The 16,203-nt window shown below is 31.0% G+C and overlaps 1 protein-coding gene across 1 annotated transcript; it reads left to right on the forward strand.

The window, feature by feature from the left end:
- Positions 1-14,446: 14,446 nt before the first annotated feature.
- LOC143567162 (agamous-like MADS-box protein AGL80) lies at positions 14,447-14,986 on the forward strand. The gene has a single exon (XM_077053641.1). The coding sequence runs from the start codon at positions 14,447-14,449 to the stop codon at positions 14,984-14,986; it is 540 nt and encodes a 179-aa protein (XP_076909756.1).
- Positions 14,987-16,203: the final 1,217 nt, after the last annotated feature.

The following is a 16,203-nucleotide window of genomic DNA, read 5'->3' on the forward strand; positions in this document are numbered from 1 at the left end:
ACTTTCTTAATATGATGAAATTCATATAATAAGAATTTTGTTTGTAGATAGTCTTAATGAAAATAAATGGCATATATTAAAAAAAAATCTTTGTGAATAGATCAAACAACGTACATACATATATTTTTAACTTATATCGAAGAGATCATAATGAACGAAATTTGTAATAAAAATCATTGTGAAATCAAAATGCGAAAATTGGTGTAAAACTTTACCATATAAAACCGAGATATAAAAAAATTATTAACAATAAAAAAATATAGCATTTATATATGAAGACTTGTGATAAGAATTTATAACAAAATAAAAGGGAAAATTGTTTAAATTCTTGAAATGTAATAATAGTGTTTTAAGATTTTAAGGCGAAAAATCGTGCATGAACCACCATGACTTGATATTCCGACACTAAAAATCTTTATTACAAAAAAAAATACCATGTTAGAGTCTAAACATGTGCACGTACCACCGCGTCTTTTTCATGTCTTCGACTCAAATAACGATTGTAACAAAAATAATAAATTATAATACAACGTCATGTCAAAACGCTAGTCCACGTACCACCGCAGTTCTATTGTTTTGACACCGAAAAATAGGATGGCGAGCGGAACTCTCGCATTCGACTACTTAAAGTGGTCATCTCATATGAGACAATCTTTAAGGAGATTTGAAACAACGGGATCCAAGTTAAGCTCGTGATCCATAAAACACAATAAAAACTAATGTTTTGCGGTAAGGTAAGGATACCTTACATTATTATGGAAGTACGTGTATGTGTATATATAAAAATAAACAAAAGTAAGGTAAGGATACCTTAGGATGTTTCGAGTGTTTGTGTATATTTTTATGATTTAATGAGATAAATGAGCTTATAAATAAATAAGTGTATTGAACAATCAAGTAGGGTAAACACGTATAGGCAACACGTATAAGGACCCTAAAGCATAGACTATACTAGGTCGTTACGTCTAACCACCTATCATATAGTCTTGTGGCTCTGATACCAATCTGTCACACCCCGAACAAAGGCGGCGGAACATGCCGGGGTGCAACGTGATTGGACAAATACACAAGACATTATTTAAAGTGACAATAATTATTCAACTCATTTTATTTCAACAAATCAATAATAACACATCTCGTTCATATAAACAAATAGCAATCATATTGTTCGTTTTACTAATACCCTAATAGTCTTGGTAACGTTTCTCATCAAGTCCTTGAGTCAACAAAAGTCAAACCTATAACATTTCATAAAATAAAGTTTATTAACACAAAGGTTGGTTAGCAATTCATAAGTTTGAGCATATAAGTATATAATAATAAAAAGCCACAAAACTTGTATGCAAAACAATAAATAAAAGCAACAACTTGGATAAATTGACAATCGCTAATAGAATTACGTTAGCGCCACCTAGCTATAAGGGGATGCCAAATAATCTAGGATTTTATTGACAGTTTCTAAACACATTAGCACCACCTAGCTACAAGGGGTTGCCAAGTAGTCTAGGATTTTTATAGTTATCGTTAATTGCATTACGTTAATGACACCTTGCTACAAGGGGATGCCAAGTAGTCTATGATTTATAGATTCAACCAACCGAAAGCGATAAACACATAGGCATATAAGCATAAAACACCAAATCGAGCAAGTATTTAAGTAATGTATACAATCACGTTTGTAGGTTTAAGATTCAAGTAAATAAAGCATTTAGTTTGATAAGTATGAAATGTCACCGCAAAACGAAAGATGGAAAAAGGGGTATGAAAGTACTCACATTCAAGTGATAAACTTGATTTGGTAAAATGACGAGTAACCGGAAGGATGAGGTTTAAGGGGCAAGTCTAGATGAAAGGAAGTCTTGTATTAGGAAGGTTGTCCTAGGAAGTCTTAAATAAAATAAATGATATGAAACGTAAACAATTTAAAGTTTAAGGTTTAGAAGGTAAATATTTAAGAAAAGCGTAATAATAGTCTTTTAAAAAGGTAAGTTTGCTCGAAACTGAGTTAAAGTATCTAACCTTAATATCTACTTAACCAATGGTAAGTAATAAGGTGGGAAAAATGCAAAATGCAAGTTCCTTCGGAATATAGATACTAAACGAGTTTTTAAAGAGTGTCTCGAGTTGTTGGTTCGGGTCTTGATAAATGGTCAAAACCCAAAGTCAACTTTCTAAAATAATGAATGTTATGAGATAACTCAATAAAACTTAATAAGACTTAACCAAGTATGTAGTTCTATTGTTTTAGAACTAACATCGTCCGTTAAGCGAGTGTTCGGTTTTTGTCGGTCCAAACTTTGTTATGAGATTAAGTTGGATCCAACATTCCCAAGTAATTAAGAAAATGATTAAAATCAGTTTGTTAACTATTTTTAAAGAAATATACAAGTCTTGATAGCTAAAAACACACTTGTGTGTCTTAAGCGGGTAAAAATCGGATTGGTTCGGTTTCCATCTCACAATACGTTCCTTGATGGTCTCCACATGCCCAAATAACCAAGAATTTATACAAATGAATTTAGAAACTTAAATCTAACATAAGACATGTTTAAAACAATTATGTAGCAAACTAGTAACAAGTTCGGTTCACGGTTTGGACTATTTACGGTTAAACCGAGGTTATTCTCTACAAACCCCCACCATGTAACTTCATAAATATGACAAAGAAAACTAAAAAGATCATAAGTTAAACATGATTAATATGTGCAACACTTTGTATAAGTGTATATATATCAAGGAGCACGAAAGTCCTACATGAAGCATTGCCTTACGAAGTCCGAAGCTTAACCAACCGGAGTCGGAGAAGCAACTACCAAAGGTAACAAGGGGTGTGTGTTATATATATGTTGTACCACCATAAATAAATATTAATAAGACTACATAAGCTAAAAAGAACGAAAGATTAAACTTAGTTTGACTCTTGGAAGTCAAAACTTCAAGAACACTAAGAAATAACAATCTTGAATCTATGAAGTTTTGAGAGAGAATTTGGAGTAAGAGCAAGTGTAAAAAAATGAGTGAAATACACTTGTATTTATAGGCCAAGGGTGTAGAGAAAGGCTTGAGAGGGTGGCAAGGCTCCACCAATAGTATCTCATGCAAAAATGTCCATTGGTTGCTTTTGAATTAAAGTAAAGCCATTAATTAAAATAAAATAATTAAAATAATTAAAAATGCTCATTGGTTGCTTTTGAATTAAAGTAAAATCATTAATTAAAATAAAATAATTAAAATATTTAAGAGAAATTTGGAAATTATAGTTGGTTTATGGGATTAATTTTTGGCAACTTTGGTCCTTGAAGTTCGTTTTCGAATCCGTAAAAGCTATTTTTCAAATTGAACAAGCGGGAATGATTTAGTAACATAAAATCCAATATTTTATATATTTGAAATGTTAGGGATATAAATCGGGTCGGTTTACAACACAAAAACAAATTCAAGATAACCCGAAATTGACGAATGTCACAGAGAGATAGAGAGAAAGAGAGAGGCGCAGAGAGAGAGAGAAAGAGTTCAGAGAGAGATAGAGTAGAGAGGGATAGAGTGCGGTGCACAGCGGAGGTAGCGGCGGGAGGCGGAGGTCTCAGGCCGCCGGAAAGTCGGGCTCACCGGAGCCGATTCTGGTCGCCGAAAACGGCGCCGGAAAAAGGGCAGGGGGGGTTTGGGGTGCGGGAGTTACCAGAGAACCGAGAGAGAGAATGAGAGTAGTGATGTATGAGTTACGTGGGGGAGATGGTGGCCGGAAAATGGCGTCGGCAGGGATGGCGGCGGCAGCCGGAAATCGGAAGGGAAGGAGGAGGCGGCTGGTAGTATATGATATTAGGGTTAGGGTTTTTTTTGTTATATAGGTGGTTTATAATGTTACACTTTGGCCCCTCAAGTTTGGTAGTTTATAATGATTTAAAACTTGTATAACTTTAAAGAAATCCACTTTAGTCCCTAACGTTTACTTAACTGAGCTTATAAATTATAAATAAATGTATTTGACAACCCCCACACACGCTAGAGTTATATCATCAATAATTTGATAAAATGTCGGTTCGGGTTTACAAGCTTAACCACAACTACGATGTATAATTTATTAAAATTAAACGCGAAAAATCGACATGTTACAAAATGATTACAAAAACGAATATAAAACGAGACCCGAAATTGACGAGTGTCACATATGCAATCTATCAACACTACTACATATCAATTCTTTTACTAGGTTCTAATTTTCCATTTTAAGCTTTTGAAAATGTTCTTTATTTTGAAAGGGGAATATACAATCTTTTTTGTTGTTATAGTCTAATGAAAGAGCTAAACGAGATGGAAAAGCTGAATGCCAAATTGTCTTCTGCGATTGACGAAATAACTCCTGAGCATAACTAGAAGAATGAGGTAATTAGAATTCATTTTCTAGTATTTATATGTATGTTGTATTCATTTGCTATCCATTATATGTGTCATTTTCTATGCACATTCAGTTTAATGGTTACTTAAATTCCATGAATGACAGTCGGTGTCTTACTAATTCAGGGGGACGAGAAAGCAGATGAGGTGAAGAAGACGCATCTACACATTTAAGTCATGACAAATATGGTAATTGCTTTTATGTTCTCACTTTTTACTTTTACATATGCAGTGGACAATATTTTATTATTACTCTTGAGTAATGCCCTCATTGTTTGCATATTGCAAGTTCTTTATTTTTTTTAACAAGTGACTGCCGCCATTATTGCTATATTAAAGTTTATGCTAGGATTGTTTACTCGCATGAAGACTGTGAAAGGGGCCAAGAATGTAGTGGTGTTTGCAGTTTTAGTTAAACATTTGTTAGTTTTGTTTTTTGTATGTTTGATGTTTAAACTGAATGTGACATTTATTCGACACTATTTTAATTCAAGTTATAATAATGTGATTTCTACATTTTATTGTTTTGTTTTTATTTATGTGATTTTTTGTCTCCAATATTAGTTGTTGGGTTAACAAAAAATAGTTTCCATTGACACGGTTTGTGCCACAAAGCTTATTTGTATGTATGTTGTGGCAAAAACAAAAGTGCCATAGAAAACACAAAAATTTATAGTGGCGGGCAAAAAAGTGCCACTAAATGCTCAAGAGTTTGTGTGACACACCAAAAAAGTGACATTAAAAGGTTTTAGCGTCACCACTTCTAGCGGCACTTTTCTTGTGTGCCGCTCATTCCAAAAATGGTCTTTAGTGGCACTTATTTACCTTTTTGTGGCACTTTTTGTACGCCACTGAATGGCCTTTTTTTGTAGTGTGTGTGTGTATATATATATATGATTAGGATCGTGTGAGAACTATTTTGAAATTGAGAATTTTGAGAACCATTTTAGACCACAAAAAAACACACTTTTTAACATAAAACAAAAAAAACTCGAAAATAAAAAAAGTAAAAAAACCAAAAAAAAATATTTTCCATCCCGGTTTTATAAAAAAAATTGAAAAAAATATCGGTTTAAAAAATTTATACACATATGTACAATACTTATTTTTTAAATTTTATACATGTTTTTTATACACATATGTACAATTTAAGGTAAATGATAATGTACATATGTGAACATTACGTAACTAGAGATTAAATGAAATTATACATATGTGTATAATACGAATTGTTTTTTATGAAACCGGAATGAAATATTAGAATTTTGGTTTTTTTACTTTTTAAAAATTTTTGTTATTTTTTGTTTTATGAATTTTTTAAATGTTTTTTTAAAGGTGTTTTTAGTGGCCTAAAATAACTTATATCTCAAATAGTGTCCTTGACCGATATCCGAATTTTTACCGCATTAATTGCATAGGTTAAAACTAGTGTATGGAATTCTATAACTTTTGAACTAAATTAAATATTATTAGTTTATAACACTATTTTATTTTTATAACATAATTACTATAGTACAAAACTATAATTATACTGGTTATTTGTATGTTTAGTAGGTTAATTTTATTTGTACTTATTTAATATTTAATATTATAATATTTTACTATTTTATATTTAATACTTAGTGTTTAATATTTTACTATTTAATATTTTTATAATTAATATGTATCATAAATATTTAGTATTTAATATTTAAGATTTTAATATTTACTATTTAATTTTTGATATTAAATTTTAAAATATAAAAGTTAAAACTTAAAATTTAAAATTAATTTTTTTTAATATTTAATATTTATTATTTAATGTTTAATATTTATTATTTTAATATTTAATATTGAGTATCTTAGTATTTAATATTTTATAACTAATATGTACCATTTAAGATTTAGCATTTAATATTTAATATTTTACTATTTTTGTATTTACTATTTAGCATTTAATATTTGATACTTATCATTTATTATTTAATAGTTAATAGTTACTAATTAATACTTAATACTTAAAATTTAATATTTAAAATTGTTTAAATTAAAAATTAAATTTTAATATTTAAAATTAAATATTCAATATTTATTTAATATTTACTTATTAATATTTATTATTTAATATTTAATGTTTAGTATTACTATAATTGATAAATAATAGGTAAAAGGAAACAGTTAATAATTAAAGAAAAGGGAATAGTTTTGTAATTTAACAAAGAAACATTGATCAATCTGAATGTAATGTTGATAACCTGATATGGGATATTATTATTAATTTTCTTTCTATTTTTTTGGTAACAAATTCATTTTCATCTAAAATCCTTATAATCTTGCATTTGTAAGGATTTGAATCCACCACTTCTATTTTGAAAAGATGAACATCATACCATAGACTACTAGGATTTATGAGATTATTATTAATGTATTTATGTTGTGTTGAGTCATTTAGGATATTATTATTAACGTATTTATGTTGTGTTGAGTCGGCAACCACATATTTGCTTTTGGTAAATAGTTAAAAACTTTAAAATATAAATTTTATATTATTAAAATACAACTATTCCCGACACAAAAACTTAATAAAGCTAACACATGAATTTTTTTCTTTCATTATATATATACTAGTTTTTATTCCTCATATTACGGAGGTTGTTTTATATTATTTGTTTTTAATATTTATTTATTTTTTGAATTTTTATCTTTTTTATTGTATGAAAATTAATAATATATTTATGGTTTAATGATAAATTGTTTCACAAATAAATGAGATATTATAACCCGGTTTAAAAGCTATATGGGTTTGATGAGACCAAAGACCCGTTTATTTTTTTTACTACAAATTGGTTTTGTAATTATAAATAATATATATATATTTTTAAATAAATCATATATTAATTTTTAGTTTTTATCCTCCGTATTACGGGGTTTTTTTATATTATTTGTTTTTAGTATTTATATATTTTTTGAATTTTAATTTTATTTATTGTATGTAAGTTAAGAATATACTTATGCTTTGATGATAAAAGGTTTCACAAATAAATGAGATGTTATAACCTAGTTTAAAAGCTATATGAATTTGGTGAAACTCAAGATCCGTTTGTTTTTTTACCATAAAATTGTTTTTTATTTATAATAATATATTTTAAAAGAATCATATATTAATTTTTTATATATTCCTATTTTATAGGATTTTTACATCATATATTTGGTGAGATTAGTTTTTAATTTAATGAGATGTTATAACCCGTTTAAGAAATATATGGATTTGATAAGACCCATACCCATGAATTCGGGTCAAATGCATGAGAAGCCTCCATTTAAAAATCAAGCAAATCTGGTGACTCCAAAGGGGGGGGGCGACCACATCGCGACACCTAGGATATTTGGATTTTCGTTTATATATATTATTATAGATTTATCTATTTAAGCATGTTGATGTAAAAGAAAAATGAAACTGTTTTGTTATCGTTGACCCATTTCATGAAACAATTTCTTTAAGTATAAAACATATAAAAAAAGCTATAATTCTAATAAATATGATAAGAAATCTTTTATCGGCTAGAATTATTATACGTGTTATGTGTTATAAATAGTGAATTAGTGATATAAGATATGCAAATATAATATATTACATTATTATTGTATTACTCAAATATATGTTTGTTATACCAAAGGCCAATATGTCAAATGGTTACCCCACAACTTTCCTTATGGAAGGCCGTGGGTTCGAGTCTCGTTTGTGACAAAATGTCATGAGCGAGCTAGGGGTTTTTGGTGAAAGCCGTACAAACATAAAATTGAGGAAAGAAGAAAAATAAAGAATATTAGGATGTGTTTGGTACACGAAAATTGGAATATAAATTTCATTAGTTAACACATTTGGTTAGTAGAGTTTAACAAAACCGAAATTGCAATTGCATTCTTAATGTGTTTAAATATATGCTAGTTCTAACATGGCCTACAGGTCTAACACACTACTTTCATGAATCATAATGATAATTGTAACATTCGTTACTTTTCAATCCCGAAAACCCGACCCATTTTAAATTTTCGATTTTGTTCTATATATATATATATATATATTTCAAATTCGTTTATGTATTTTTGTATTGAATTTGTTAAACCGACCCGTTTCGTCATTTCAATGTATTCGTAAATATCATTCGATAATTTAATAATAATTATGACGTTTTATTGTCATTATAAACTCATGTCTATTTCATGTAATTCATTAACGAAATTTCAAAGTTTTAAAGTGTTTACTTAAACGAGTCTCGAACTAGCCAAGTATAATATAAAAACAATCCAAAACATGGTATTTTATTTATATAACCTTCAAAGTCCAAGGTTCAATTTATAAATGTATTTTAAATTCTATATAAAAGAAATATGAAAGTTGAAGGGCTATTAGTGTAAATATGAATATAATATAATAATAATAATAATAATAATAATAATAATAATAATAATAATTTATGTAATTCACCCAGCCCTCCCGTCCCCTATCCCCGTATTTCCGGAAGCCTCGACGCCGGCGACCCAAGGCCATCTCCGGCCAACCTTAAAAGCCGTTAAAGAACGCGTATTAACCTATTTTAAATCTCGTAACAGCCTAAGTCTTTAATGACAAGCCGTAATCATCAAATAATAACGTGTTTTATCGATTAAGCCGGGTTTAATTGGAGCCGTAACGGCCGGAATATTTTTAAATCGCAATAACAATCATTAACACTTAAACGCTCTGATTGATAGTATATATAGTGACATAGACCTCGACTAAACGTGCACCAATCATCAAATCTCTCTAATATACTCTTTCTATTTCTGCAATCATTCTTCAAAGTTCGTTTCCGGCCAAGCTCCGACCACCGTCAAACAAGAACATAATCAAGTAAGTATATATGTAAACTAATCTTTTCAAGCCGTCTAATAAAACCCCCAACCTAATTTGTGCAAACATGGAGCAAATTAACAGATTAGGATTCTGGGGTTTGGTAGTGTAGAAGATGAACTGTAATGTTTGTATATATATATATATATTAGTTTCTACTCTTTTAGTAAATTAACATGTTGGTCCACTGGTTAGTTCATTAATGTTTCAGTCATGGGACTTGGGTTCAAACCTGGTCATGGCAGTTTTATGGTTTTATTTTTATTTTTACATTTATTTTAATATATATATTAACCAAATAAAAATCTATAAAAATTATATAAATCAAACAAAATTATATTAAATAAATAAAATTAGTTGTGATATATATATATATATATATATCATTTTGTCACATAAAACCCCGACTTTCGTTTCCGTTAAGTTTTCATTAAAACTCTGATTAATATTAAATTAATACATACCATTTCATTAAACTTTATATCACACTAATATAATTATTTTTCAAAGCTAAATTTCGTGAACATCCAAAATCCGTAAACGTTATAATATTCAAACTTAGCATTTACAACGTAATTTAAAAATATTAGATTTAATAAATCGTGAAAATAATAATATAATACTATAATATCAACCTTCATAAAATAATAAAATATACATTGAGACTTCTAATCCTCGACAACTCGATTTATTTACTTTTATAAATTGTTAGTCAATATTTTATTTTATATATTCAATTCTAGTTTGTGAAGTTCAATCGTTTGGTTTCATTTACGCACTTTCAGTTTTATTTCAAGTTTGTCTTCAACTTCAAGGTGAGTTTCTCATACCCCATTTTTACCCTTTTTAACTATTTTGGGGTAACATATATATCCTATCAAAAATGCAATTTATTTTATTTGTTATTTACAAACTATAATTCGCATCATGGACTTGTGTGTTTACTTGTTACTTGCTCAAATATTACGTGCATGGATTTCTTCGATAAGTATGATCATACGCCCCCTTTGCACCCATGGACCATTTGTTTCTGGTGGAAAAGGGACTCCGATTTGAGTACGTTGGTGCACAATCCCAACTGGAAAAGACCTTCATTTATTCTTTACACTCATGGACCATTGTTTCTAGTGTAAAGAACCCTTATGTGTTTTTCACAAGTTTTCATGGAATTGTATGGTTTTTATGTAGTATTTAAACTTGTGTGAACTCACCAACTATTCATATAGTTGACCTTTATTTTATATATATGCTACCGGTAAAATTATTAGAGGATGAAACGGAGAAGATACTAGAACTTAGGATATATTAATAAATTGACAATTTGTTAAGTGTTCTTGTATTTTCCTTGTATTTCTTGCTACACACTTGTGTACTTGATGTTTAAATTAATTAATGATAATATTGTCACTTAATAGTGTCACATGTGTTTTGGGCAATCTGTACGTCACACTCGGGCGTATTCCGCTTTAGCTGGGGTGTTACAATAATCCTGTTGGTCAATCACAAAACATTTAACATTCTGACTTAAAATCGAATAATCACTTTAGCCACACGTGAACAATACTTTGTTGTTCCTTGAACTAATTAACACAATGACTTCAACATGTATCTAACATCCTCTAGTGGTCCTAGGTGGTTGGAGCCCGAACATAGTTAGCTTAGGGGCTGTTTGGTAGCTGCTTAACAGTCATTAAGAGCCTCTTAATATTAAGAGGCTACCAAACAATCCCTTAGTGTTTTAACCTCTCATCGTTTATAAATAGGTTCACACGTTTTGTTTTGTTTTTGTTTGGTTCTATATTTGCCTTTTTATTTTTGTGATCTAACCAAGTGAGATCAATATCTCTTGGTGTAGCCATGTTTTAAAAAGGAAAATATAATGGTCATACAAGCTCTCACTTAGTACTCCACCATACTCATCTTTTTTCTTGAAGCATATTTTTACATAAAAGTAGTAAATTATAATACTTGAAAATAAATATTAGAAAGTAAATAAAGCAGGTAAAGGGGCTAAGGATTCAATAAACAAACCAGTAAATTATAACTTGGAAATAAATATTAGAGAAAATTCCAATTTGACTCCCTGTGATATATCGTCGGGAGATGGAATAGCTTCTAAAAACTAATTTGCGAAGGTTGTACCAATATGTTTTTTATATTTGTAATATGAGCCCCTGGTTGAGTGTAATGAGCCCCTGGTTGAGGGTACTTTAGTAATAAGACAAATAATAATAATAATATCTAATAATAATAGTAATAATAATAATAATAATATTAGAACAGCTCATCATCATCATTATCATCATCTCAACCATTATCATCATCTTCTCAACTAGGGGTGTTCATGGTTCGGTTTCAAACCACGAAACCACCCAAACCGGTCATCGGTTCGGTTTTGTATTCTAGTTTTTGGTCGATCGGTTTCAAAACTTTCAAACCGTAACAAACGGTTTGGTTTGCGGTTTATACCGATAACCGGCCGTATAAAACCGGACCGGACCGCGAGATTAGGATATTTATTTGTTTTTGAATATTTATATGTATACGCACATGATCCTAGGCTTAACTGAAAGTGGTCTATGTTACATGTGGTTATGCCTTGATATAAATGGGTTATGACACACATTACATTTATCCTTACCTGTATTTTTTTTTCTTAATCCTAGCTGAGTAGCATATTTGCACTTAAAAACCTAAATTATGTTTGGAGTTTATACTTATAAAAAATAGCTTATGTCATCATCCCCAAGTTCACAAAGAATTCATTGAAAAGTAATTTTTGTTTCGTGGTTCTAAAATGTCTAAATTAATAGTAAAAGTTTCATGTACTTATGTTGTTTATTATGGTAAAATTGTGTTGAAGACCTCACCAAAGCTATGATGAAGAGTTCAGCATCAGAATAATCAGCAAAATAACACAACATTACTTAAATAAGTTTTACAACTTGCATATGTTCGAAAAAGTTCAAACCGTGAAACCAAACCGGAACCAAACCGTTATTAGCGGTTCGGCTTGGTTTGGTTTCAATTTTCAGCGGTTCGGTTTTGGTTTTCAATCATAAAAAACTGTACTAACAGTTTGGTTCACGGTTTGATCGAAAAACCGTCAAAATCGGACCGTGAACACCCCTATTCTCAACTCTCTCATCCCTCCCCCGTCGCCACCGTCGCCGTCGTCGTTCACCGGAAAACTTCCCACCACCGATTCCATATGTTTTATACAAGAATTTGAACAAAAAAAAGCATAGATCTAGATCTAAGGTGTGGATGAGATTTGAAAATAAATATGGTGATGCCACTTTGGTGAGCAAGAATGGTAGCGCATGGTATTTGGTGAGTAGTGATGTGATGATGGAGGTTGAAGATGTGAAAAGGGCCGGAATCCGATTTTCCAGCAGAGAGGCATGAGAGGATGTCGGCTGTAATGTTTAATGACCGGAATATGATTTTCGGCGGTGGTGACGGGATCGAATTAGAAGTTACGGCGACGTGATCGATTTTCCGACGGTGGTGACGAGTAGCGGGTGAAGAAAATGGGTGGTGGTGGTGTGGCGAAGGAATGGTGGTGACGGCGGCGGTGATGGGTTGCGGGTGAAGAAGATGAAGATGAATTATGAATGATGAAGATGAAGATATGAGTTTGTGTTTGAATGATGATAATTTATGTGTTTGTATAAGATTTATGGGTTAGGGTTCTTAGACGGAGATGATGTTCTTGATGTTCTTGATTTTTTTGGTTTGTGTTTGTGTTAGGGTTCTTGATGTTCTTGATTTTCTGGGTTTATGTTCTTGATGTTCTTGATGTGTTTGAATGTTAATGATGAAGATGAAGATGAAGGGTATAATGGTCATTTAACCAACTATTAACACTACAGGGAGCATTCTGATCATAATAAGCACTGCAGGGAGCAAAAAACCCGCCCAGATTTCACAGGTGCGCAACAAGCGCAAATTAGGTTTGAGGGGCTATTCCATCTCCCGACGATATATCACTGGGAGTCAAATTGGAATTTTCTCTAAAATATTAAAAGGAAATAAAGCGGGTAAATGGGTTAAGGATTCATGTTCAACAAGGTATTAAGGATTCAATAAACAAACAAGTAAATTATAAGCATTCATGTTCAACAAGTCTAAGTCTGTGAAGGCTCAATACCATAGAATCTGATCTGTCTAGATGGGCCATTAAGTTGAGTTGGAGAACAAAATAAACAGTAACTACTAATGTTTCAAGGCTTCATCTTATAAACCATTCAAGGTTTTTATCTATTCACCAATGTGGGAAAAGTCCCACTTCTACTTACATTTTGACAGCTTTAACAATCTAAACACCCAACTTCAAGCATCGATTTCTCATTCAAATTAGCTCCGTTTTAGGCGTGATTTGGTTTGTTATGAAGCGCTCACAACATAGAAGACAAAAAAAATATCACCATTATATTAACTGCAGATACATATAGTTAACTGTACCCAAAACTTGTGAAAACTACATTTTCATAATGAAAAAATCTCATGTTTCCAACATATTTCACAGACTTATACCAATCATTTAGTTTCTTGAAAAGCCATGGTGTTCACTCTCCCTTAAACATGTGCAAGCAATAGTTTAGACAAATAGGTTGTCAGTTAAATCATTTCATAACCTCTTAAATAAACATATAACCATTGTGAAAGTAAGGTATTCAAACTTCTCATCATCTATAACAATGGGTAGTTCTGTAGGAAGTCTGTTGCAAACTTTTCCACTTAACTTGAATGCGTCCACCTTAGATCTACATACCAAAAAATCACTACACCTGAAAAGATACCAAGTAAAAACCTTTACCTAACCATAAATGTTTCAAACGCGTGAATAAATGTTAATAAAGACATTCTCTACAAATTTAAAACACGTTTTTAACTAGTTTTATAAAATATTAACTTATTCGAGAAGCTTCTAACTTAAATGCGATATTAGTTTGTGGATAGTTTAAATTAATATAAACTTAATTCAGAAAAGTTTAAGAAGTTAAATGCGATATTAGTTTGTTGATAGTTTAATATATTAGCTTGATTCGGAGAAGCTTTTAACATAAATGCGTTCGTTGACCATTTTTATGTGACGACTTTTCCAAGATATTTCATATGCATTACAAGTGTATATATATGGGTGTATGCATTTCTTTTTAGTCACCAAACACCATGCCTCGTTCAATGATTAAGTACCAATTCATTGCAGATGAAAGGGCAAGGAATGTAACAATGAAGAAAAGGAAGGCGAGCCTGATTAAGAAGATGTCTGAGTTGAAGACGTTATGTGGTGTGGACGCGTGCCTGGTGTTGTATGAAAAAGAAGACGCTCCTCCTACTGTTTGGCCATCGAATGCTGAAGCAGAACGTCTAATTCAAAAGTTTGATGAATCGCCATTGACAATGGGGAATGCAAACGCTAGGCAAGACCACCCAGACTTTATGAAAAAGACCATTGCCAAAGTGAAGAAGCAGATGGACAAAGAGAAAGAGAAGTACTTGAAGAATCTTATGGTGAAGTGTTTGTTTGATGATAACACGATTGGTGAGATCAACAATGTAGAGGAGTTGGATGCAGTGCGTAGTATGATTCTTAGTGAGATTGAAGTGATCAATGATCTGATTGAGGAAAGGAAGGCTAGCAGCAACGTAGCCAGTAGCAACGCAGGTGCCAGCAGCAGCAACCAGACTGGTCTCAAAAACTTTATTTAAGAAAATGTGATATGTATGCGATTGGATCGCTATGCTCCATATCTACCTGAATAAAATGGCCTTTGTCATCTAAATTATCATCCATTGTGCGTTTTTTTTTCTTTTTCCTAAAAATAACTAATTGACATCACTCAACTTTTGTTGATTTTGCTTTCTGTAAATGCAGAAAGCTATGACAGAACAAGGTTGTTAATGATTTTAATTGGAATTAATTTGGTTGGTTATTTTTTATTAATGTTTGGATCATTAATGTCATTTCGGACATAGTATTAAATTTGAAATTATTAGGAATTTATATAATATGTGTTATACGATTCGAAAATATGTTGATAAATCCGGTATGCTAAAGAAACACTATTGGGTTGTACCAAACGTACACCACACATCGTCATATCAGTCATTTCATCTAGTATACAACTATATACTTGATTTAACATATTGTTTGGAAGTTATGAACTGTTGGCCCATGAAAACAAAAAAGTTGTTGATTATTAAGAGAGTTGAAACAAACTTGTTTTCTAATATCCATTGCCGCTAGCTATCTCATCAACAGAAGTTGGTTTCTTTTGTGATGTTCCTACATTAACGATGTTATTAAACAAAGGATATTCTTATTTAAATAGGCATATTTTTGTAGTTGGCTGATAATAACTTCACCTTAGAAAATAGTTGTCACCAGTCTCACCTTTCACACTAATTGTTTTCAACGGACCTGTTATATATAAAAAAAGAAAAAATTCCAATTTGCCTCCCTGGAAAATATAGTCGCGAGATGGAATAACCACTGAAAAAGAATTTACGCATGTTGTACCATTGGATTTCTCGGGCGGGTTTTTTTACTCCCGCCGTCAGTTGACTAACGGATGCCAAGGGCATTTTGGTAATCATATCTTAATAATAATAATAATATCTCTCTCTCTCTTTCATCATCATCATCATCATCTTCCACATTTCTCTCTCTCTCTAGTATGTGTTTGTTTGTGAATGCAAATGTTATATATAATATTAATAATAACCCTACCCACCTTGTTCTCAATCTCTCTCTGTACATACATATATGTGTGACTGTGTGTTATTTGTGAATGCAAATGTTATGATGATGATGATGAAAAAGATAATAATAATAATAATAATAATAATAATAATTCATCCCAATTTTCCCTAAAGCTTGGCATGGGTATGGTATAGTACCATTCGGTATCGGTATCGGTATCATA

This window comes from Bidens hawaiensis, unplaced genomic scaffold (genome assembly GCF_021521415.1).
Source record: "Bidens hawaiensis isolate Kalapana, Puna unplaced genomic scaffold, B.hawaiensis_p1.1 tig00023227_1, whole genome shotgun sequence".
Lineage (NCBI taxonomy): Eukaryota > Viridiplantae > Streptophyta > Magnoliopsida > Asterales > Asteraceae > Bidens > Bidens hawaiensis.

Coding starts and splice junctions, on each gene's coding strand:
- LOC143567162 (XM_077053641.1), top strand. CDS start 14,447: ATGCCTCGTTCAATGATTAAGTACCAATTCATTGCAGATGAAAGGGCA.